This window comes from Polyodon spathula, chromosome 4 (assembly GCF_017654505.1).
Source record: "Polyodon spathula isolate WHYD16114869_AA chromosome 4, ASM1765450v1, whole genome shotgun sequence".
NCBI lineage: Eukaryota > Metazoa > Chordata > Actinopteri > Acipenseriformes > Polyodontidae > Polyodon > Polyodon spathula.
The window spans coordinates 36536141-36563132 of NC_054537.1; the positions used below are offsets into that span (position 1 = coordinate 36536141).

General features: G+C 36.2%; 1 protein-coding gene across 1 annotated transcript; it reads left to right on the forward strand.

Annotated features, from left to right (window-relative positions):
• Positions 1–898: 898 nt before the first annotated feature.
• On the forward strand, positions 899–26992 carry LOC121314492 (phosphatidate phosphatase LPIN2-like). The gene is made up of 20 exons (XM_041247846.1): positions 899–1109; positions 7727–7927; positions 11808–11903; positions 12668–12960; positions 13661–13768; positions 15531–15657; positions 15820–16192; positions 20259–20358; positions 20520–20707; positions 21183–21276; positions 21507–21576; positions 21659–21751; positions 21870–21949; positions 22498–22636; positions 22929–23077; positions 23607–23693; positions 23936–24088; positions 24875–24989; positions 25165–25268; positions 25663–26992. Exons 2-20 carry the CDS (start codon positions 7736–7738, stop codon positions 25805–25807), a joined length of 2706 nt encoding a protein of 901 aa, XP_041103780.1. The 5' UTR covers positions 899–1109; positions 7727–7735; the 3' UTR covers positions 25808–26992.

Here is a 26992-nt window from a genome sequence, read left to right on the forward strand (position 1 = left end):
CAACACAGCGAAATAAAATAAGGGCATACATACATTAGAAAATATAAAACTGTGTAGTTTAATATTATAGGCACCTTTCTTACTGCAATTGCGATGTGGTGGTTCCAGTTTCTTCTGTTTCTCACGCCAGTCTTCGCGTTTCAACCAAATGCCGTCAGCGCCGACAATGAATTGCTTTCAGATATTCTTAATTCTTACTCAGATTGGCTGTAAAAGGTAACAAGGCGACCCATAGATTGGATAATGCTTTGTTGGGTGGAGTTTTCTCGTGTACTTCAGCCTAGTAACTGAAGACATGGTATTCTCGGAGATGTGGTTTTTAGTGGCTATGAACGCTACATCTTGGCAACCACTTCACAGAATTTGATTAAACATAAGGAAAATAAAGACAGATACTGTTCTACAATATAATTCTCTAAATTAGATATGGTACAAATAAAACTAAAAATAATATTTTGTTTATAATATGTGCCACCTTTACGCACAAGGTGCTTTGCTGTGGTGCAATTGTTTGAAGCACTGTGCTTTGTCAAAGGAGATTTACAGTTTTGCTTGTTTTCAAAGCAACAATTTCATTACCACAATGTAAAGTCTGGGTTGACTTTTAAAAAAGCCGGTTGGAAAAACAAAATACTGTGTGTTAAACAAGGTGATCGTTTTGTACCTGGTTTTAAACAGCTGGCTGCTGTCTGTATACAATTGGCTGAGCCAGTTGCTGGATTAGCATTTTCTTAGTTTTGTCCGATCAACAATTGACGAATTCAATTGTCTTGCCGTAGCCGTACACACAGCAGCAGCCATATTTAAATGCCTGGTAGAGTTGGAGCAAGCAGGGATTGGGAGTTTCCCGGTTAATCACGTGAATGTGCTGTTTGTATGTCACATGATTAGCCATTGCTCTCCGGCAACAGTCAGTCAGTCAGTCAGTCAGGCTGGCAGAGAGAAAGCTGTTAATTGCTATCACGAGTCTGTTCTCACACGCGGAGGATCCGTAGAATATTTTTCTGTGTGTCACATTAAAACGCAAGATGTCAAGGTGAAGTGAAGGGGCGCATCATCCACTAATATAGCCAACAACATCCTACAATCTGAGATACAGTTACTCTGAGGTAAGGTGATGACAACGCGTCTTCTCTAACTGTTTAATTCGTTCTCATGCGGTATATCAGGCAGCTTCATACAAGTTGGTCTTGGGTATGCTTTATTGTCATTTTACAGTGTTTTTTTTTTTTTTTTTTTTTTTTAGTGACTTACAGAATTGTCTTTAAAAGTGAAACTCACTTTTATTTTGACAAAATAACCGTTTCCACTGCTAATATATATTATGTGATACCACATCTTCACCCATCACAAATACGGATACTGCTCAGTAGTGTGACAAAAAATAATGTTGTCAAAATAACATATATTTTTGTGAATTGTAATAGTATTGCAATGCTAAGGTGATGCAGTACGTTTATAACATTTAAACTTCTTTAAGGTAATTCTGCTTATTTTTATTTATTTATTTTTTGTTGCATAACCATAGTGCAAGGGTTGCTAAACCTAAAAGAACAAGCAGAACATTTGTGCTTTTATGCGGATTAGCATCCCAGTCAAGGCTAGAATAGATTATGAAGTCTGTTACATACAAAGTAATGTGTTATTTAGGTGAGAGCTCTGCTTACAGTTTTCTTTGTGGTCATAACTTGCTAAATATATCTGTTCAAGATTTGTAAATTTCTGTGCCAGTGTCAGCACCACCAGTTATTTAAAAAAAAAGAAAAGCTTATGTATTTCTGTCAGCTGATTTTTTTTTTTTTTTTCTGGCTGTAATGCATTGTTTCCCAGTCATATCCTGCAAGTGTGTAGCTACAGTAAATCACATCTATATATATATATATATATATAACTCTGTAATCCACTTTAAAGCCCTGTGACTGATTACGTAATTACACAATGGCAGCGGTGCAAAGGAAAACCAAAGAAGAAATTCATACATTTAGAGAGATGATGGGCCAACACCAATCTGATCTGTTTGGCAAGTTGTCCGGAAGTTTAACTAACAAAGACAAGAAAAAATTGGTAGACAGAGATGCCAACATTTGAAAATGAAAAATCTACCATCTGCTGAGCGAATCACTGAGAAAACCCAGGCAACCCCTAACACTGCCCCCTTGGTGACAGTCCCTTCCAAATGATCAGTTTCACACACTCTTAAGGAGTATATCAATCAGTATCAAACAATAATTAATTATGCTTATATAGAAATGTATTTTTGAGCTAATTATTTAACTGTAATAATACTAAATAAGTCTTATTAAAATTATACTTTTATTGTCTTTGTCCCAGTAAGAATGACCTCTTTCTTGCCTATTAATCTGTGCCTCAAATGACTTTTTTTCTAATTAAAAACAAAGATATTTGAATGAGATTCAGTATAACATTTTTATGTGCAGAGTATTTATTGTTTATACATGCAAGTATATGCAGTTAGTATCATTGTACCCATAAATACATTTCTTACTAATTTATATTACATAAAGACATACCTGATACAGTCATTTAAAGTTGAACTAAAGTATAGGCCTGTAAGCTGAAGTCCTGCCCATTCACCAATCTTGAAACTAAGCAAAAAAGGCATTCAGTTTGAGCCAAGAAACATTTTGATAGCTTTTTACCATTAAAGCTTATTATGCAAAAGGTAGGATACAAAATGTATAGAACAAGACTAAGTAAAGTACACATTCAGTGATATCAGATCGATGTAATGACTTATTCACATATGTAACTTAGCGTAAGTGGCACTCCTGCATTTCATCAGTACACTTATTGTACACAGCTTCATAGCAGTTCTTTTCCACAGACAAGAGTTTCAGCTTCTGTACACAAAGAGCTTCTAGGGTTTTCCTAGACAAATTTGGACGGAACTCTGTGTGAACTTTACACACAATGCTGAATAATCGTTCAGTCTCTGCATTACTGTGGGGTATTATCAGTATGTTTAGCATCACCATGACAGATAATGCAAACTTTGGTTAGCCTGTTGCTGAATATGAGATCCTCCCTATATTGTACCACGCATATTTCTAACCTGTATGACTGAAGTATATCTTCTGGGTTGTTCTCTACTTGGTATGCAGCACTCATTTTCAGTCACCTGATACCAAGTCAAATCTTCTGACAACCTACATCACAGATTGAGATTTGGCACTTGCCTTCTAACTGATGTCAGCCACTTCTGCATGTTTTAAGACCTCATCATGCACTTGCAATTTGCTGGCAATGTAGTAACTTGCCTCTGCATAATATTCTAAAATTCATCTTTTGTTAGCTTTTCACCCTCCTTTCATTCCTCCAAATAGCCCCTTGTTTTGGCACCAATCACTAAATCTTCTCTGTCCTTTTGATTTTTTTCTGTCCCTCACATCTACGATGAATGTGGAACTCTGTGGCAAAGTGCCCCGCCCCTTGGCTATTTATTTATGTTGTATGTTATGTGTTTGTTTGTCTGTTAGTCCACTATTCATTTAGTGTTAGTCCGTTTTGTTTCATCTCTTTGTTTTGGCTACCAGTGCCGTGTCCTGTGTTTTGTTTGTCTTGCAAGCTTTTATTTTCTGCTCTGTTTAATTATTAAATGCTGAGCGAAAACATTCGCTCATCTTCACCAAACTCCACGTCTCTGTATCTCTTCTTGTTAGTTCCTGTTTCTGGTCTGATGTCACCCACTGCAGCCGTCTTTATGACAACCTCACGCTAGTGATTACTGATGGCTTGATAAACTTGCTGAGAAGGACCACATGGAAGGAATCCAGTTCTCACTTTAGAACATGAATGAATTGCTCTTCTCTCTGTAGAAGTGCATTCATACCCTCAAAACATGGCAAGGAGGCTTAGAGCAACAGAGAACTTCACTAGGAGTTTTTCTAAGATGTGCTGTATTCTACAGAACTTAGTAACTTCACCTACATGCTCCAACAGGTGTTTTTACAGTACAGTGGTTTTATGCTAGCAGACTGTAATGATTTTTGATAGTTTTTCATAAGATCTTACTTAATGTCAACCATCTCATTCAAATGTTGGCAGTTGCAAGTGTTTTACAACAGGGCTTATATGCTGGTGAATCCAGATTTTTAGCAAGTGTTCTACACAGTAGCATAGATCTACTGTCAACACATTGTGATTACAAAACTTCCTTTTGTATGGGAGCATATCTATTCTTCACCCTGTCCTGCTGTTATTTACTGTAAGCTGCAGTATACAGTACACAGATCAGTGTGTGTTTTATTTCAGGATAGCCATCAGTTTTTATTGCCTGGTTTATGCCTCAATTCTTCATGTGAGAATGTCCTTCAGAATGTGCTTAGTCGTATTTGAACTCCCTAACTGTTAAGTGTTTATGCAGTTAAATACTGTGATAAGATGAACCAAGATGAGAGCTGTTTATTAGCAGGGGAAAAAGTTAATATGCTAGCTTAGAATAGCTGGAAATAACTGTGGTGCTCGATAGTTCAAGAAAGAAAATATAACGGCAAACTTTAGGAGGGCAGATGAATGCTTTGGATATATTTCCATTTTAAATATGTTTAAGATGTGTTCCGGATCAGTAAGGTTTCTCTAAATACAACTACATTAGTAGGCATAAACAATCATAAATATTACTAATACTAATAATTTTAGTAATACAAAAAATGGAATTCTCTGTAGTACAGGGTTACAGTGAAATGTGAATGTTCCTGTTCCTGGTAAGTCAGCTGTTTCTATCGGAACACTGTACAGTATTCAACAAAAAATCTGAAAAATATGTATATGTGTTGTTTCATGGAAATGTTGACTTTTTTATTTACAATATTATTTTTGTTTCTGCTTTTTATATTGAGTGTGCAGTACGCAGGTTAAGGGATTTTCTTGTAAAACCACGACATGAGAGGTGCATAAGCAAATGTTGAGTGTATAACCCAAAATATTTTAACAAATAATTTTGCACATTCAAATTCTTAAAAGCTGTGTACAATAACTGATTTTCTTTCTTGCTAAGTGATTAAATAAACCAGTTTGAATGAGTTTATAAACCTGCTGCAGGCACATTTCACTTTGAATAGGGGAAGCAACTGATTTATTGAAAGGGTAGGGAAAATTTCAACATCCAGGTGAAATGACACAAGTGCAAGACTGTCTAAAAACATGGCTTGCAGGAGATTTAATTATCTTTGTGTAGTACCATATTTCCTATTTCAAAATAACAAAACATGTTTACTGAAACATATGTTTCAATAAGCTGCAAAAATAAGAATTAGTGTTGTAGTTAAAAACTCAATATGAATATGTATAAGAACTAGTAAAAAATCTAACATTTTGTCAACAGCTTCAGTATGAAGTCTAAATTCACTTAAAAAAACAGCTTCTGTCTTTTCATCGAAAAAAAAAAAAGCCAGTGTGCAAAGATAACTTGCTTACATAACTCTATCTGTCGAAAAATAAAAAAAGAATACCAATCCAAATAGAGCTGTTATCAAAGTTTCAAAGTCCTGTAAACTGAGACACATTTAATCCTAATTGCCTGTCGTCTCTGCAGGCATTGATTCTACAAGTCAACGGGGGCTGTGCAATAGTGAATAAGTAGGCTACTGTAAAGAATGCAGTAATCAGATTCAGCGCAGGAAACGTATGTATTATAGATGAGAATTATAATATAGGAGGTTGACATACGGCTAAAAAAAATATTAATCTTAGAAGCATAAAATATGTTCTACATCTATCTCTGCTCCTCTGCAACTGTCAGCACTCTATCCTGCAAGCAAACAGGAGCTACGGGTGGTTCCCTATATTCAGTAGTACTGTACATGAGACATGTCTTTTGCTCACTGATGATTGGGGGGAAAAAAAATATAAAATCATATTTTTTTCAACAATGTAACTGTACTGTATGAGGTGATAAGGAGATACTGTAAAGATTGCAGTTATCAAATACAGTGCTAGAAACAAATGTATTATACACACAGAGACACATTGTTTCATGAAAATGACTATTGGTTAAACAAATAAATCCCCTTCAGCTCTCCCGCAGCTCGCAACTTTCTGCCAGTAAGCAGGAGCTGTGATTGTGGTATATGAAAAAATTTAATTTTTTTGTAGCCCACGGAAGCTTTTTGAAAGATTACTCCCATTTCCCAGAACATTCTTGATTTCAGAATTAGTTAAACAATTAAAATGTAATCACATGTAAGGACATCCACTGGTCTGCGTGTTAAATTTAAACATGCTGGGGTGCTTTTTAACCCTTAGCTACTGATGAAGGGTTAAAGGAATGACAGTGTGATAACTAGTGGCAATTTCTTGTGTTCAGAGGCCTATGTGGTGTAATGGAAAAGATTTCTGTGTCTGGGTTTTCATCAAATTTTTACAAATAAAATTTGCATATTTTGTTTTTCCACCAATTATTATTGTCTTCATGCCTTGGCAAGTTTATTTCGCACATATCTCTATCGACAGTCCGGGTTTGGGTTTAGAGAATGCCTGAGAGTGCAGGAAGTTACAGTATCTCTGGAGACAGACAGTCCTGCCGGTTTGCTAAAAGCATGCTGCTTAATTCTTACACCAACATTTTAATTGTCCTTTGAGACGTAATCTAAATGTGTCAAAATAAACAGTTCAGGTTTTATCTATTTATTTATTATTTTCTATTGCTTGTTGCTTGTAAAATATATAACCTAGATAAACTGACCTTGTTGTTTTAGTGGATCTTCTGTGTCTTTCTTGTTATCTTGTAAACTAATCAGGTTTCTGCATTGAGTAATTCAATTACAGTGAAGTGCTTATGTTGCAGCTGTTTGTCAAGGTACAGCAGTAATGAAGGAGCAAGCTGTGATTGATGTAATATTTGGCATGGGCCATAATGTTATTAGTTGGATAATGCTTTCTGTGCAGAATTTGAAAGCATTATCTTGGATTCTGACACATTTACATTTTAGACATTATTGCAAAGAAGAATATCTTCAAGTGTTAAGATTTCAGAGGCAGTGTCTGGGTATAAGAACAACCCACTTTATTGGTAGAGAGACTTGTATTTATCATGAGAACAGAGTGCAGCATGCTTTTTATCCACAGTTGTGATATTCTCTGTAATCTAACTTGTTCAGTGTTGTCTTTTTATAGAACTATTTTAGGACATGGTCTGTGGTTTGAAAAACTTTGAGTATGAAACTATTAAACACATACTGTACCAACAGAAAATGGATTCTAGAGTTAACTGGTTAAAGGCTGCCAAGGAAGTCATAATAAGCTCCCTAGTAAACAACATGTGACATTCTGTTCTATTAGGCTTTCCTGGAACTTTGGAAAACAGCACATCAACACAGTCTGTGAGTCAAACAAAGGGACTGCTAAATGTTCATCACGTTTTACGAGTGACTCGTTTATTTTAATTAACACATTGCAAGTAATGTAAACCTGTAAATTAGCTTATCAAAGCATTTTGTCTGACGGTACACGCTTCGGAGGACAGCGTGTGTTCATCTTCGCCGCTCCCGAGTCAGCGCAGGGGTGGTAGCGGTGTGCTGAGCCTAAATAATAATTGGACACTATAAATTAGGAGAAAAATAATTGACGACTACTAAATAAAAAAATTAAAAAAATGTTTGTAACTCATGAATCATTTTACCTTTTCTGTGTTGCTTTCGATGCAGCAGTATTTTTGTTGTCAGTGATTCACACTTCTTTTGTCTGTTTTTTAAATTTTGGTTTGCAGGTCCAAACAATGAACTATGTAGGACAGCTGGCTGGACAAGTCCTGGTTACAGTAAAGGAACTGTACAAAGGAATCAACCAAGCCACCCTCTCGGGCTGCATTGATGTCATAGTGGTACGACAGGAAGATGGGACCTATCAGTGCTCACCGTTTCATGTACGATTTGGAAAGCTGGGAGTGCTGCGCTCAAAAGAAAAAGTGGTGGGTATCTTGAGATCAAGTGCTTTGTAGATGCCTTCTTTTAGAAAGGGGGTTATGTTGCTGTGTTAACGCACCACATAGCATATACTGTAAGAAAAAAAAAATATTCGCCTCATCGAGATTAGCCTCCACTGTGTACAAAAACTCAAAAAAGGTGTGTAGAGACATCCTTTTCAGCTAGCTGTACTGTAGGTTTTGTTTTTGTTATCATGGTAACTGGCTGTTTTAGCAGATTTAAAGATCTGTAGCTGCAGTGTTGTAAAATAAGGATACAGTCTGATCACGCAAGGTATTTACATAAGAAAGTTTACAAACGAGAGGAGGTCATTCGGCCCATCTTGCTTGTTTGGTTATTAGTAGCTTATTGATCCCAGAATCTCATCAAGCAGCTTCTTGAAGTTTCCCAGGGTGTCAGCTTCAACAGCATTACTGGGGAGTTGGCTCTAGACCCTCACAATTCTCTGTGTTCTGAATGCCCCTTTGTTTAATCTCCATTTGTGACCCCTGGTCCTTGTTTCTTTTTTCAGGTCGAAAAAGTCCCTTGGGTCGACATTGTCAATACCTTTTAGAATTTTGAATGCTTTAATCAGGTCACCGCATAATCTTCTTTGTTCAAGACTGAATAGATTAAATTCTTTTAGCCTGTCTCCATAGGACATGCCTTTTAAACCTGGAATAATTCTGGTCGCTCTTCTTTGCACTCTCTCTAGAGCAGCAACAGCTTTTCTGCAGTGCTCTGTAATTAGGCCATATCAAGATCAGGTAGGGCTCTCAGAACCTTGACCGGGTTGGATACCTTTAGTCTATTTTCATGCCTTCAGTTTTGTATGCCTAAAATATTCAATAACCAAGAAGTAATCAAGGAACCCCTTTAATATTGAAACATAATGGCTTGGCTGTCAAATATTTTAACTCTAAATTGTCATTAGCAAAAAGAAATTAACAAACCAAAGTATGTATTCTTAGGTTGTGTCTTAATCATTCTAAAATTATAATGGCACGCTTTTTTTTTTTTTTTTTTTTAGAAAGGGGAGTAATTCTACCAATTGTGTTCTGGCATTATTAACATTCATGTACAGTCTGTCTGCTTATATTGTGTGTTGTTTAGGAACCAGCTTAGTATGAAGATTAAAACACTGCTTTAGAATGTAAATGTGTTTAGGCAAAGAAGTGTTGAGTGTGTTTTTTTTCTGTCAAATATATTTTGTAGTTTTATATTCAAGGGCACTCATTGTAATGCATTGGGTGCTTGGCAAACACAAGACATAATACACAACAGTACACAGACATATGTGTTGCACTTGCATTCTTCACTTTCATCTGCATTCCACAAACAGTCTAATCTGTGTTGATTTTAAGCATTTTAGTTGTGTTTGTGTTTTATACACAGAACTAATTGGATTTTATTTTATATTCTGTAATGTGATACATTAACATGGTGTTTATTCTCTCGCAGTCATTGTAACCATTTTATAATTTGTAAGACAAGTCTAAATTTTATCCCTGCAGTTTTGTTTTCCTGTATGTAAAGGCATCAGTTTGGTATAACCTCACGGTGCGGTTAAGGGGAGCCTGGGTTGTTTTTCCACTGCAGAGCAGAGCCATGCTACTGACGTCACACACAATGAAAGACAGTTGTTATTAATTATTGTTATCAGTTAACTCAGTTTGCCAAAAGATGTGCAAACAAATGGTGTTCAAAAATTAATAGACCAACGGTACAGTTGTATCTTGTATTGCTATATTTTGTAAATATATGATAATCCACACATTTTACTGATTCATGTTGACTTACTATAGTTCAGTTAGTTCTGTTGAAGGGGGGAAAAAGGTTTTAAAAGTATGATTTGCCGAAGATGTCACATTTTAAGGAGGATAGGCCTAGTTGTTTTGTTTAGCTCCTAAAAAAAAAAAGCTGCACAAGCGCAACGAGGGTTGTAATTGTAAGTTTGGTAAACTTTCTCATTTCTGCATGCGACTCCAGATCTTCCGGAACACTTCCATCTGCCCACAGAGAAACTACAGCCTCAGCGTCCCAAGGCTGTACTTTTCTTTCATCAGTCACTGTCCACCATGTTTGTTGTTCTTCTTTCTGGAGTGTACTGACTGATACAATGTAATTACGAAAATCCTTAAACCCGCCCCTGGCTCAGCTCGGCTCACAGCCGGATTCAGATGTCTTGTCTCGACAAATAGCCAGTGGAGAATAACCTGTACCCGTACTGAGCTGCAATAGCCAAGTGTTGCAGCCAAAGAGACAGTTGATTTTATTATGCAGAAACTTGCCCTTCTAGAATTCACAAAAACTTCTCTCACATGGTCAGTGCTCCTCCATACACCAGTGGGATTAATGTAGAATTAAAGTGTTGTGGTATGTACATCTACCAGTTTAGATCAAAGACCAGAGTAGACCTCAGTGGTGGTAGCTGCTTCATGCCCAGTTTCTGTCAGTTACAATGAGCAATTTTACCAACATGGTAAAGGATGTGAAGGTTTAAATGTGTGTATATATATATATATATATATATATTTTAAATACCTATCAGTAATGATGATTGACTTGTATTGTTACGTGCTGACACCATGCATCATTTTTATCTGTCTAGAGCTTAAGTTTTCAGCCTTTTAAACTGGGACACAGTTAGGTATTATTTTTGTGCGTTAAAAACTGGACGTTTACAATTCAGCAGAAGTGCATGTGTGCAGGGTTTTTTGTAAGAGTATACTGCTCCAGGAAAAGGGGGCATGTCTGATGTTACAGTAGACAGTAGCTGGCCATTTTAAAAACAGTGACAGTATCCTATTTGCTTACAGAATCAGTTTCAACTGTGTCATTTTAAAGGGAACACAGTCAGTTTTTTAATTATTTAATTAAGTTAAGGAAGATGCAAATTAGCAACTAGTATTAAAAATATATTATAAAGTTAAACTCATAAGTTTTATTCTTTACAATGATACAGTCAATACAATTGAAAGGTCACAGTATTGCATGATTTTCAGGAAGCAAACAAATATGGGAAACCACCCAACACTGGAAGAAAGATGACAGCCAGCTGGATAATCAGGGGTGTAGGATAGGGATTAGAGATCAGAACTGGAAGTTATGTTCAGCTGGTTGCTGGAAATTCATCTCACCTTTGTGTGCTTCACTTCAGCCATTTAAATGGATACACAGGGAATGAGATACTTTGTGGTGCAGTGCTGTGTTTCAGGTTTATTTGCTTTCAAGTACTACATGGTAGTGCCTGCCATGAAGTTACTGTATCATCTATCATGAAAAAAATTTGCCTGCACTGATGTCATTTATTCTGACCCACTGCAGCAATGAGAATTTAAGTAGACAGCACATTCAAATTGCTTCATTAATCTTAATTTATAAGGGAACAGCATCAGTGTGAACCAAACCTGTATAGGATTTAATGGCGTTTTAGTTGTCTGCTTCTGGTTTTTGTTTTTCTGCTGTTTTGGACACCCTAAATTATTAAATTAGTAATGAAACAAAAACGCATATTGGACTATTAAAGGTGCAATGTCTTCTTTCAATAAAAGAACTGCTGCACTGTTGCCATTATCCAAATTAGGTCTGCATGAGATGTGCTGTTGTGCTCGTTCCTCTTGAAATCTTTCCACGACCCCAATGGGGTCCCAACCCCGACCTTTGAGAACCACTTGCATGCATATTCTTTAATGCAGACACCACACTTTTTTCTTTTGTTTTAACTATAAATGTTCCTTATAAGAAAGGAGAAATTATTTGTTATAATTAATTGTTTTGCAGAGCAGATTTTTGTAGATTTTGCATGTAGTCATATATTTTAAATCTAGTTTTTAAAATGTTATTTGCAATATCAAATTAACTTACTTTTTTCCCAATTTACAGATTGACATAGAGATTAATGGGGAGCCAGTGGAACTTCACATGAAACTGGGGGACAACGGAGAAGCTTTCTTTGTACAAGAAACTGAAGAGAAAAATGTAAGCTTTAGCAAATATTCATCTGTTTTTTATTTATTTTATTGAAAGCTAAAAAGATATCCCTTTAGATAGTATGAAATTTATCAGTTCACTAAGGAATCCTGTCATTGGAAAACAAAATAAATAGCAATGCCTTAAAGGACTGAGTATTGTGCTAATGTGTGTTGAGAGAATAAGTTTAGAGACTTTATTACTCCAATAAATATCATTTACCATGACATTGGTGCTGTTTGAAAATAACCTGTTATCTTGCAGGTACTCAGTTTTACTGCACTATGTAAAGTAACTTTTGAAAACGTTATCAGATGTTCACATGTTCTGTATTGCTACTTTTATCTTGTTTAAGTATGTAAGGTTTACCAGTAATCTTTAGTCAATCTGCCCCTTACATAATTCAAGGACAGATTGTATGGCATACAGTGGTTGGTATTGTAGTACACCAGGATGGCTGAAACAGAAAATGATACAAAGAGAATATAAACAACAATGATAATACATTATTTAAGACAACTTTAATGCTTTTCAAAGTTGCCCTTCAAAGTTTGAACTGAAATTAACTATAAGACTTAAATAACTCTGCTTTACTAGTATTTAGGATTAATTATGTGTACCAAGTCAAAATCCCTGCTATCAATAGCACATATATAACACCAGCTCAACAAGACAAAGGCGTACCACATTGTCCCACCAACTTTGTTAATTGTACAAACAGGGGTCTCCTCTATCCTCCTTTCTAAATGTGTTTGTTTCTCTTTGCTGTGTAGGAGATTGTTCCTGCCCACCTGGCTACTTCACCTATTCCTACAGAGGTCCAGATGTTCTGGAACCTCGACCCCAACGAACCCAAGGGAGTGGAGGACAGAGTAGCACAGGGCCCTGTGGCAGCAGATCCTGAGAGTGTGGTGCACAGCATGGGCTTGGTGAGGAAGAAAAAGCGAAGAAGAAAGAAGCATAAAGCAGACAACAGGAAAGAGGAGCAGCCGCCCTGTCCTGGGAGTGAAGAGATCTTTGAAATGGATATGAGCTCTGATGAGGAACAAGCAATACATGCTGCAAGGTAAAGTTATAATTTAAAAAAAAAAAAAACACACACAGCCTGTCAAAGTGACAGTTCAAATGTGTTTTTTTTTTTTTTTTTTTTTTTTTTTTTTTTTTAAGAGGTAGTTTGTAATGTACTTTTAGTTGTGTCTTTGTGGATAGCTATGGTACTTGAAGACACAGCTACCATGGCACAGGGTTAAGTAAAAGTACACCATAAATCCAATGCCTTTTTAATGCTCTGATTAACTGTTCTTTACTCCAAATCTAGGTGTATATAGTTACACATAGGAAGTAAAATATACATGTATGTATATATACAATCTACGAAGCAAGAGGAAATGTACATCTTTAAAAAAAAAAAAAAAAGTGATGTTGAAGTTTTTTGTTGTTTTAAAGCATGTTTTGTTTATATTTAGACAGTGTTTCTATAGTCATTATTTACAGTAATAATTTATTTAGAGAATGTAGCTGGAAGTTCTTTATGTACCTCCTTCACCTGGCTGTGCATCTTTAGTAAGTGCAATAATCTATTTGGGAGAAACAAGGAAAACTTTGGCTTACTCCTAGTCTAGCACTGATCATTTGGAAATATAACTCTTGCCACAGTGCCACCAGCTGCAAAGTCTATTTGCAATTACGAAAGCTTCTGGAATGTCATCTCAAAATGCTGTGGGTTTCCGTTAAAGCAGTTTTTCATTGGGTTTGTCTTTCTCCAGGGGTTCTTCCTTTACTCCTGTAAAAGATGTCGAGTATAAGCAGCCGTTGGTCCCACACACCCGGGGTCATTACCCTTTTTCTGATGGAGACTGGTCCCCCTCTGATAAGTAAGCATTGCCTGTTTCAATAACTTTTTTTGTATTAGATACTGTTATTTTTTGTCAAGCAGTGTATCTGAATAATAATTGATAATGTAAAATTAGTTTATTGTATTTTTCATGAATACAATCAATTGTATTTAATTTTTATTTCTGTGTAAAATTGTAGCAAAGAACAAATAGAGGGAAATATGAAACAACTTTAGCTTTTAATATTGTATACCACAAAGTATGCTACAAAACAGAAAGCCAGACTATAAATTATTTAAACAGGTTACTAAATACCATGCTCCCCCTTTATAAGGCGACCCTTTATACTGTGGAACAGGTTTTAAGGTGGTACGGTCATGGCTCCCATTTGCCCTATAATGCTATTACACTAACACTATTATTCTCATTATAAGGCAGAACACAAACACTAGTATTCTTGTTATAAGGCGGAACACAAACAGCATAGTCTCTTAAGTATGGCTCCCGATTACAACTTTGTAAAGGGGGAGCACGGAATGTTTTCTTTGACGTTAAACTTCATTAAAGATTGCTAGCCTTACTGTATGTAAACACTGAGCAGGATTACAAGTCTTACTGCCTGAATCGTAAGCAAACAGCTGATAATAGAGGAAACTGCTCATTGCCTGTACAGAGAAGGTTTGGTTTCTTTTTTGGTTTAGAGCTTTGGGGTTTAGCCAGTTTTTTTTTTTTGTTTTACTATAATAAAAAGTCCTGCATTAAACACACCCATTCAACATTATAGTCATAGAAATTGTGTAGTGAGCAGAGTGGAGCAGGACCAATTTGCTTGGAGCTGAAGTTGAGAGGATAAAGTGATTGAGTAGTGGAAGCGAGAATTTGCACATTGACGTTGATGGTCAGGATACATCACTTAAAAAAATGTTAATATAAAGCCCTGTGCAGTAAGTCTTCGCAAGAACTTTTTCAATCAGCGATTGAGTGACATAAACGCTGTCCCTCCCACAGCGTCTTTCCTGTTTGCACTACATGTAGCGCGAGTGCCGAGACCTTGGAAAAACTGCTTTTTCTGAGGGTTACTGGAGTAGAGGTTATTTTTAGGGGTCGGTATGGGTAGAACATTTTAAACCAGCCAGACCCGCTGTGAAAACTAATAATAATAAAAAAAAACAACAACAAATACCCTGAATTAATCACAAATAGTATTCTTTTTACACACATAACGCATATGAATACTGTATATAGTTAAATACAAAATAAAAATAAAATTAAAAAATCCCAGATTGATTTACTTTTCATTTTGCATTTTTTGTGGTTTGGTTTCGTATAAAGCAGAGATTTAATAAAGATGGTTACACATTTCTTCAATCTTGTCTTTAATTGCTGTATTGCTTTTAAATTTTAGATAATACATTTCAGTAATCACTAAAGAGAGTCTCTCTCTGTCTATGACACTGTGTCAGTGTCACATAGAAAGCGAGTGACTCCCTCCCTTGATTACTAAAATTTACTGACATTGACACCCCCCCTCATTGACACACAATTAAATGTGTAATTAAACGTGGTAATTAAAAGTAGCGGAGCGAACTGAGGAATTAAAAGCTGTGGAGCTGAGCAAATTCAAATATGATTGACCTGGTCTGGAGTACAGAGATCCCTTTCCCAATATTAAATGTAGCACACACTTGTCTCTTAGACCAAATAGTTTTCATCATCCATTAGCATTGACACATAGGACAATTCATAAGCAATAAAAAACTTGAATACAATTTGCTAAACTGACCTTTTGTATGTTTTCCAGCATGGTTATGTCCCAGCCGTTTTCTCCTAAGAGTGACTCTGAGTTGATGGTGAAGCCTTCAGATAGCCTGCTGAGAACGGAGTCCCACATGCAGTGGACATGGGGAGAGTTCCCTGAATCCACAAGGGTAAATAATGCACACTTACAACAAAAGCTCCAACTGGTGCTGATGAGTGCTTGTTAGTGGGTATTTTTGGAAATGCTAGGAATAATGTATGTGAACAAACTTGAAAGTAAGAATTCTAGATTAAGTGTCACTGTTCATTGTTGTATTTTTTATACTTTTCAGGTCAGTAAAAAGGAAAAATCTGAGCCGCTGAAAACGGTCAATATCACTCCTTCAGAAAACACACACTTCCGTGTCATCCTTAGCTCTGATGCCATGCAAGAGGAGATGGATGACCAGATGACAGTTGCGGATAATGTTTGTACAATCGTAAAGCCAGAGCCCAGAACCCATGCAGACAGTGTCCAGCAGCAGGCTTCTAATGACTCTCCTGCTACTACTGCTACAGCGATGATTGCCAGCGGAAGTGTTACAGTGAATGTGCCTGAAGAGTCTCCAGATTCTGCTACTACTTTTCACCAGCCTGTGGAGCTAGTGGATGTTATATCATGCATTAAGCCAAGTTCAAAAACGGACTCCCCCTCCAAAATGAAAGGTATCGGTAAACATGTATCTTGCATAAAAATACCTTTGCTGTGCAGCAACTGGTATAATTAGTTTGCATTCAGGAGACCTCTATTTTGTATGAAGTTAAAGGTACTTGGTCTGAAAAATTTAGAATTGCAGGAAAAGGTTTAACAAGCCATTTCTGTTTGTTTTATCAAATATTTTAAAAAGAAAACAACACAAGGAAATAAGACTCAAACAGCTAGCCTCCCTTCAGCCACACCATAACCCTTAAATACCCTTATAAAAGTTTACCACAGTAATTTTGCAGTTTCCAGCGATTATACTATGAATGTACCATAGTTTGCCATGTTTTCAAATTTATTTGCTTTATTTATGCTAATTCTTATCTATGCTTTACTACAGTCGCAGACAAAATTATTGGCACCCTATGCATATTATATATGTACCGTAATTCAAGGTAACAGATTAAGGACAAACATTTAGTCAACTTTAACCACTTTTTAATGAAACAAAAAGGAAAGTACACAATTTCTAGTAATTTAACACATAATCTTTATCAAACAACATACAAGCTTATTTCATTTAAAGTATTTGTTCATGGAAAAAGTATTGGCACCCCTGCTTTAGTATTTCACGTGACCACCTTTTGCTTTTATTACGGCTTTCAGACCTTTATAATAACACTATGTAACACAATTTTTGTTCCTGGGTAGTAAGTGTTATTTCCTAATTGCTTATGCCTCAAAAGTATAGAAAATGGCTGTTATTCCCCACAAACTTTGCTTTTGTGACCAGGACAGTGATATTTCAAAATATCAGTATTTCCAATGGGAAAACTGGCAAGTGTGTGTCTTTTCGTTCACATAGTCAGAAAAAAACAACATATGAATCCAAATTAACATGTATTTATACTAAAGTAATACAAAAATGACTACAAAAGATTTAGAAGTGAGTAGTTTTTCGAGATTTACGATTATACTGTATTTACAGTATAATCGTAAATCTCGAAAAACTACTCACTTCTAAATCTTTTGTAGTCATTTTTGTATTACTTTAGTATAAATACATGTTAATTTGGATTCATATGTTGTTGCATTAACTCCTTCCTTCAGCTCAGACAGATTGGATACACAATGCTGGCTACAGCTTTTTTCACATCAGTCCAAAGCATTTCTATTTGATTGATAGCTGGTGATTGCGAAGGCCATTTCTGAACTTAATCTTTGTTTTCTTCAAGAATTCCAGAGTTGACTTACACTGAACAAAAATATAAACGCAACATGCAACAATTTCAAAGATTTTACTGAGTTACAGTTCATATAAGGAAATAAGTCAATTGAAATAAATTCATTAGGCCCTAAGCTATGGATTTCACATGACTGGGAATACAGATATGCATCTGTTGGTCACAGATACCTTTAAAAAAAAAAAAAAAAAAAAAAAAAAGGTGGATCAGAAAACCAGTCAGTATCTGGTGTGACCACCATTTGCCTCATGCAGCGCGACACATCTCCTTCGCATAGAGTTGATCAGGCTGTTGATTGTGGCCTGTGGAATGTTGTCCCACTCCTCTTCAATGGCTGTGCGAAGTTGCTGGATATTGGTGGGAACTGGAACACTCTGTTGTACACGTTGATCCAGAGCATCCCAAACATGCTCAATGGGTGACATGTCTGGTGAGTATGCAGGCCATGGAAGAACTGGGACATTTTCAGCTTCCAGGAATTGTGTACAGATCCTTGCGACATGGGGCCGTGCATTATCATGCTGAAACATGAGGTGATGGTGGCGGATGAATGGCGTGACAGTGGGCCTCAGGATCTCGTCACGGTATCTCTGTGCATTCAAATTGCCATCGATAAAATGCAATTGTGTTCGTTGTCCGTAGCTTATGCCTGCCCATACCATAACCCCACTGCCACCATGGGGCACTCTGTTCACAACGTTGACATCCTCAAACCGCTTGCCCACACGACGCCATACACGCTGTCTGCCATCTGCCCGGTACAGTTGAAAACCGAGATTCATCCGTGAAGAGCACACTTCTCCAGGGTGCCAATGGCCATCGAAGGTGAGCATTTGCCCACTGAAGTCAGTTACGATGCCGAACTGCAGTCAGGTCAAGACCCTGGTGAGGATGACGAGTATGCAGATGAGCTTCTCTGAGACGGTTTCTGACAGTTTGTGCAGAAATTCTTTGGTTGTGCAAAACCACGGTTTCATCAGTTTCCGGGTGGCTGGTCTCAGACGATCCCGCAGGTGAAGAAGCTGGATGTGGAGATCCTGGGCTGGCGTGGTTATATGTGGTCTGCAGTTATGAGGCTGGTTGGACGTACTGCCAAATTCTCTAAAACGACGTTGGAGGCGACATATGTTAGAGAAATTAACATTCATTTCTCTGGCAACAGCTCTGGTGGACATTCCTACAGTCAGCATGCCAATAGCACGCTCCCTCAAAACTTGAGACATCTATGGCACTGTTGTGTGACAAAACTGCACATTTTAGAGTGGCTTTTTATTGTCCCACAGCACCTGTGTAATAATCATACTGTTTAATCAGCTTCTTGATATGCCACACCTGTCAGGTAGATAGATGATCTTGGCAAAGGAGAAATGCTAACTAACAGGGATGTAAACAAATTTGTGCACAAAGTGAGAGAAATAAGCTTTCTGTGCGTATGGAAAATTTCTGGGATCTTTTATTTCAGCTCATGAAACATGGGACCAACACTTTACATGTTGCATTTATGTTTTTGTTCAGTGTAGTTGTATGCTTTGGGTTGTTGTCTTGTTGGTAGATAAACTGTATCACATATTTATTTTCTCATTATATTTTCCTGTTTTCACAGAGACTATTAGCAGGTTTGTCTGCATTGCGTGCTGTGGCACATGTATGATTTATGAGTATATGATAAAGTACAGCTACGAAACTTGAAACAAAGTTTGCTTTTACTTACTTGTTGTGTGATTTGTATGTAGCTGGTGCGCTGTAAGGGTGTGGGGCAAGTGCACACGTCATGTGTGCCATTTCACAGAGTAGCAGGGATGTGCCTAATGTTAGTCTATGGAGAGGGAAGCAGAAATGCTCAGAAGTATTGTTAGTTGCCTAAAGAGTACCTATTTTTGGACAGTTTGAATGCAGATATTCTGTATATTTGTAAATGGTGCGTTTTTGAAAGTTGATGGTTTTAAATCTGTATACCTGGTCCTAGAACTCACTTGAGAGCAAAATGGAAAAAGAAAGGGAGAGCTAGAGGAAGCTAGCACTTATTAGCGGAAGGGACTGGGTGCGGTAAAATACCTATAGCAGTCGCCAGCTATTTTAATGATTACTGTTATTACTATTTTTGTTTTGTTTGAGCCAAGCTTGCTGTATATAGTTGAACTGTTCCTGCACTGTTCCTGTTGGTATGCTGGGTTAAACATAGCTCCTTTATCATTGCTTCCTCCTTGCACTGCACCATCTTGTCGCTCACACGAAGTCTACATGCATATAACTTTTCTGTGTTCATGTGCCTTTGTACAGTTCTGTAAAAAAAAATATAATCTTTATTAAAGAACCATTTTCGTTTACTGCACAGCAAAGGGTTTATATAAAATCCATAAGAGTGTAGGATTATTTTATATTTCTACTCACTTGTGTGTCAGAAGCGAGTATAGTTTGGACAATATTCAGTCTATTCTGATGCTTCTAAATCTTTCTTTAAGTCCTTGGCTGCTCGGATGATTCTCCTACTTGCTGTATCTGAATTTTCTTTGGACGTCCACTTCTTTTCCAGTGTTTCACTTAAATTTGTTCTGTGGTACTTCTTGATTGTTGATCTGATTGTGGATTTTGGTATTCCATATTTCTTTAATACTGTTCTGTTGCTATTTCCTTTGTTGTCGTTTGCTACCAGTGCTTTTCTCAAATGTGGCTCCATCTCCTTTGTCTTGACCATCGTATGCTTTGTTGCCAAAACATTCTCTAATAGATGTTGGAAATAATTGCCTCTTTTCTGGTTGTTGACTTTATAATGCAGCTTAATTACTGTGCACTGGTTTTCAATCATTGAAGATATTTATTTATTTATTTTCATTTCTTTTAACAGGTTTGCACAAGAGAAGCCAACACCAGGGTCCTGAAGACATCTATTTGGATGATCTAAATGTACTGGAGCCAGAAATTGCTGCACGTTACTTCCCTAAAAGGTATTTTAAAACGTGTCACTCTTGGTTAGAATTATATAGGAAATGGTTTAGTTGTTTGTTTGTTAGCCAAAAAAGGAAAGAGTAAAGTTATTTGTAGGGTTCCCTGGCTTACTCAGTTTTTAAATGAACCGTCTCCTGGTGAATGTCTCTGTGTGTTGCAGTGAATCAGACCCTGGTCACAAATACTGGATGGAGTCAGAAACACACTCTGGCTCACAGTCTCCACAGTCAGTAGAAAGTGCCGCTGCAGACAGTGGTACTGAGTGTCTGTCAGATTCTGCCACTGACCTGCCAGATGTCACTCTGTCTCTTTGTGGAGGACTTGGTGAAAACTCTGAGATTTCTAAAGGTGTGATTTATTTACCCTTTCCAAATGTAAATAATGCAGTTATAAAGCTGATATTTTTCACTCATAATCTTTGTGATATTTTAGTATACCCTACCCACCCCTTCTGCTCCACACACATTGCAAATGTAATAAAAATACTTTAGAACTTTTAATTAGCTAGTCTTGCTTTGTTTCACTGATAACAAAACAGCCACTTTGATTAAACCTTAATTTTCCATATTATAAAGAAATATATCTTTAGAATAAATCCCTGTCCAGGGTTTCTATTATACCGGTAGAGAGAACCTTTTCAGTAATACAGATAACATTATCAGTGACCTCTAACTTTGATTACATGTTGAATTATCTAAAAAGAATTTCACAGAAAACATTCCGGTCCGTTTTAGTGGTAGAATCCAAAATGGGGTGGAGATACTAGTTAAAAAAAAAAAAAAATTAAGTGAGTCAGAATCTAAAATCTTTTTATGCCTTGCAGAAAAATTCATGGAACATATCATAACTTATCAGGAATTTGCTGAAAATCCAGGCCTTATTGACAACCCGAATTTAGTCATAAGGATAGCAAACAGGTAAACAATTATGTTTTGTTTTTTTATGTATGTTTCTTTACTGTATATGGAGGAAATGTTCAGTTTATAAATAATGTTTTATTTTTGTTTTTTTTATGTAAAAAATATTACTTGTAAAAACAGCTTTTTTTTATTAATAAAATGCAGAATTACTTTCAGTGACAGAGTGAGAATTCTATATGACAAGTGTTGTGTTTTTTTTGTTGTTTTTTGTTTTTGTTTTGTTTCAGGTATTACAACTGGATGCTGGCAGCTCCCATGATACTGAGCTTACAGACTTTTCAGAAGAGCCTACCTAAGGTATGTGTCAACAATATTAAGTCAAATAGATTGAAATTACTATTTTTCATGTGTTCCAATAAACTGTTTTCTGGTGTTTTAGACCACAGTGGAGGCCTGGGTACAAGAAAAGATGCCAAAGAAGTCTGGAAGGTGGTGGTTCTGGCGCAAGAGGGCCGACAGCACTGCCAAACAGGTACAACTTTTGTAATTCTCTTAAATATGTGTTTGTCTGCATAAATATTTAACAACTGTATGTATGTAGATAAATCCGACTCTGCTCATGATGTGCCTTTTTTTTTTTCTTTTTTAAGCAGTCCGATCAAAAACTTGAGACCCAGAGATCACTGAGTGGCAGTGATCCTCCTCATGGCCAGGATAATACCAGTATGAGGCATGTTTCTATAACCTGAGATGTTGCATATATGCAGTATTATTAAACATTAGCTAAATACACTACCAAACCAGATTTCTGTGAACTGACAGCTGAAACAACTAAGTAGCACCACTTGGCAAATGAATAAAGCTACCTCAATTGTGTGGCAGCAGCGCCTACTGTACTGTGGGTGCATAGCTTTATAACAGATTACAGCTGTCCACTTCTGTACTCTTGGAGTAATAACATAACTACATTGCATTTCTGAAGCAAGTTACTGTAAACACAACACAACATTAGTACACATTTTTTGTTTACTTAAATTGCTTTTTAAACACAATATGCCTTTAATGTGTGTGGGGTGTTTTTTTTTTTTTTCTTTTTAATTCACAAAGGTTATTTCATTTAACCCTCTAACTGTTAAGATATCTGTGGATACCAGAACCATGTCAACAACTGTAAATGCAGGAACTGAGTTCCTGACCATACAAATGCTAAATAACCTTTAACAGCCCATTTCATTTTAAGAGCTATAGTTTTTGATGCATAACACTGTTTCAATAAAGGTCAAAGGAAGGGAACTCTTCAAGCGATGAGGAGTCAAACAAGATTAACAAATCAGCTCACAATGACATCATTCAAACTGAAAACCTCTGCCAAGGAAATACTTATAAGAAGTCACTTCGGCTATCTTCAGATCAAATTGTAAGATGATTTTTTATTTTTTTTAAAAAACATGTATTTTCTATGGTAACATTTGCAGTAACATAATCCCCAACCTTACTGGCAGTGCTGCCTTGGGATGTAGCTACTCGAAAGTTATATTGTGTTCTTTCCAGACTGTCGTGTCCTATAAACAAAGTGACAGATGAACTAGGAGAATTACATTTGGCACCTCCAGAGTGAATATCTGGAGACTACAACTGTGGTACTAGCCTTGTTATAAACACAGGTCCATTGGTATGCTGATCTGCAGCCTTGTTTTCTTTGTTTGCAGGCAAGTTTGAAGTTGAAAGAAGGTCCAAATGATGTTGTGTTCAGCATCACAACCCAATATCAAGGCACATGTCGGTGTGAAGGAACCATCTACCTCTGGAACTGGGATGACAAGGTCATTATTTCTGACATTGACGGGACAATTACCAAGTAAGTTAGCAAGCCAACCAAACTTGGTGTGTTTGCCAGATGTACCGAGACCATCTGAGGTGGACTAGGTACGGTTCATTTCCCAAGCGGACTTTGTTGTTCACACTTCACAACAAACGTGTCGAACCATACTGGGTGCAGACCAAACCCTCTAAACGGACCCAGGGCGAACACAGCCTAACATATTGGGAATGTGTGTAAAGACATCCATCACTGTGCATACATTGCATTTGTGTATAAGATTAGATGTTTACAACATTTAATTGTCTATGGAAAAGATTGAAAAGAAATATTCAATATGAAAATTAATTGGCTGACTCTGTAAGTTTACTACTATGTAAACATGAAGGCCAACACTTGGCCTGCACTTTTTCCTTTATAATAGTTAAATCTTTAAGCAAAATTCTAAATGTTTCACGCTTGGTTGATTTTCAGACGATTAAACTCTAAACTACTCACATAAAAACTGAGAAGTAATTATATAAAAAATGTGTTTTAATGATGACATTCTTCCTTTACTGTTTTTCAGATCTGATGCACTTGGGCAAATTCTCCCCCAGCTTGGCAAGGACTGGACACATCAAGGCATTGCTAAGCTGTACCATTCAGTACACGAGTAACTATCTTTTTTATCCTCAGTAGTAACATGTACACAGAGAATGGCATGTTAGTTTTTTCTAGTACTTTGCACTAATTATATTCTTGAAAGATTTCAGTTTTTAAATTGCCATTTACATTTTTGTAGGCATGATCCTTGAGGTTTTCATATCATTTAATGGGGTTTATACAAACATGCTGTACAGTGTTAGTATGAAAATGTAAATACTAAAAAGTATTTTTCCTCTGTTTGCTCTGTAGGAATGGTTACAAGTTCTTGTACTGTTCGGCTCGAGCCATTGGTATGGCTGATATGACAAGAGGTTATCTACACTGGGTCAACGACAGAGGGACAATTCTTCCATGTGGTCCTCTTATGCTGTCCCCAAGCAGCCTGTTCTCTGCATTTCACAGGTAGGTTTTTTTGTATCCTGGTTTGTGCTTTAGTACACAACTTTAAAAAATACATTTTAAGTGTGGTACAAGAAAAATGAACCCCCGCTGCACAATCAGAGCCTCTTATCTCAGAACACATTTGAAGAAGTGACCTCATATTATCAGTTACATAAACCGTGCATGATTAATGTGTGACATTGTCCTCTGATTTAATATGACTGCCATATTGAGGTCATGTGACTTTTAAAATTGCAGTTGCATAGAGATTTGTTTTAAACTTCCATTACTAATGCTGTCTAATAAAAGTTAACTCTCACTGCTGGTTTTGCTTTAACCTCCTGGGCCATTTCAGTGATACAGACCAGATTATTTTACATAGGGGTTTTTATAGTAGTCGGTACAGAGTTGCATTTTATAATTTTTTTAATGATTGACGATTGTGTAAATTATAGAAGTAGTGCTATTTGGAGCGGTTGCAAATCAGGACTTTTAAGGTTTTGGGAAAAATGTTGGCACACCATAACAGTTGATGGGATATGGGGATGGTCCCGGTTAAACCGGGAAGTATGGTCACCCTAAATATTAATGCTTATATGACATACACCTTAGATTATGCCGCTGAAGACTTGTTTTTGTTCGCAAAAACTCACATTTCTAGTTTACATGGTTATAGTCACTGGCCTTAATCTTGACTTTCAATCTAATAAGGCTGCCATAGTTATGTTCTATTTTTGGATTCCAGCTTAGACAAAAAGCTCTGAGAGACTGGCTTTGTTTCATACACCAATTATCTAATTTTTGCAGGGAGGTTATTGAGAAGAAACCTGAGAAATTTAAGATTGAATGCCTTACTGATATCAAGAATTTATTTCAGCTAAATAAACATCCATTCTACGCTGCCTTTGGGAACAGGCCTAATGTAAGTATGCATTTTTTTATTTTGTTTGTGAAGTAATTGGTCTGATATTGGTTTCTTTGTTATTGGTGCCCTTACTAACAATTGGAACTAATACCAGATAATTTCGAATACTCGAGCTTCATATACAATATCAATTCAGTTGCATGGTAACAAGAAACTTTTTTTCCTGAAACAGGATGTTTTTGCTTATAAGCAAGTGGGAGTTCCAGTCTGTAGAATTTTTACAGTGAATCCAAAAGGTGAATTAATACAAGAACAAACTAAAGGAAATAAGTCCTCGTAAGTATATTAATTTATATTCACCACTATTATAACCACCAGTGAAAACTTGCCTTGCTTGGAGTGGTGTATTATTATTATTATAAAAGAAATGTAAACCAGACTAATACAGCTTTCACACCAGGCTTTAACATGAAAACAAGAGTGCACTAAATAGCTACTGTGCATTGAGTCCCTTCACATGTCGGGGGTACCAGTTTTGCTGCTCTTTTATTTACTTATCTCAACTATATTTACCATTCAGATTACATTATTGATTAATATGGCAAGCATATTTTTATACATTTCGACTGAATATGATTTAAATTGCAGATAGTATCTGTCCAAGTGTTTTAAAGGTTTTATTTAATAATTGCTTTATTAAACATGTATAATCTGTTTAATGTTTAAACAGGTACAGCAGACTGAGTGTGCTGGTTGAACACGTTTTCCCGTTGCTAAACAAAGAACAGAGCTCGGCTTTTCCTTTCCCAGAATTCAGCTCTTTCTGCTACTGGAGGGAACCAATTCTGTCAATTGACATGGAAGACTTGGCCTAAGTACGACTGATGCTGTTACTGAAGTTGGTGGATAAAATGAATATTCTCTTACCAAGGATTATTTCAGCTGGTTCGTGGCAGTAAAGTTAGATCTTGTATTTAGTAAGTAATAAGTAATAATAAGTGATAATCATAAAGGTCTTTTCACAAATGGATAAAGACAAAAAGAATACCGGGTGTCAGTAAGTAAAATGTTTTTGTCTCTTAGTACTGATTTTAAAACATTTTCAATCCAGTAATTTATACTATGCTGGTAATATCAATTTTGAACTACAAAATGACGCAATAATAGTAAACACTGTAGTGGTTTCTGTCAAATTACTAAAAAAAAAAAAAAATAAAAAAAAAAAAGAAAGTAATATAATTGACAGCCAGCAGCTCCTGCAGAGATAGATTAACCACAAACTGTCATTAAAAAAAAAAAAAAAAAAAAAAAAAAAAAGCTGCATTTTGGTATTCTCCATTATCATAATACAATATATAAAATACATATGTTGTAGTATCAGGTAAGGTATACTAGCTTGAGATAGTTTTGTTATTTTGCACTGCTGTAGTGAAAATAAGTCACAGTGAAGAAAAGCACTTTTGTGAAAGCAAATTCATATTTACTTTTCACCCCCTATTAAAAAAGCATCAATTCAATTTTACTGTGAACTGCTTGACTGCGTCATATCTTAAATATGGAGTCCATTTGAGTCTTTGCACTTACTAATTATTGTTCAAAATAAAGCACAATCATGGTATTTGTAATCAACAACTGCATTATTGGAAACCGTAAGTGTATATCATTTTGTAATTGTTATAAGACTTTCCTGTAAACAGTGTATACTGTATTTATGCCTCTGTCAGTGTTCTGTGTAATTTAAATATGAAGAACTTATATGAAGCAAAGTGAACTTGTTCTTTCTATGAAAGTAATATTCATGTGTGATGACAACACACCAGTTATATTTACTGTGTCTTTACTGTGTATTAAATTTCTATTAAACTTTAAAGTGCTGTTGATTACTTCGGTTGTGCAATTGGTTATAAACTTTGATGTATTATCTTGAGTTATTATTAAATGCCTTTTGTTTAAAATTACTTATTTTCATACAAGAGATTTGTATGTTTTTCCTTTCAATGTAAGTCTTTGCTTGACAGCATTGTATTGCAGTGTTTACAATGTAAGGGGAGGGGGGGTGA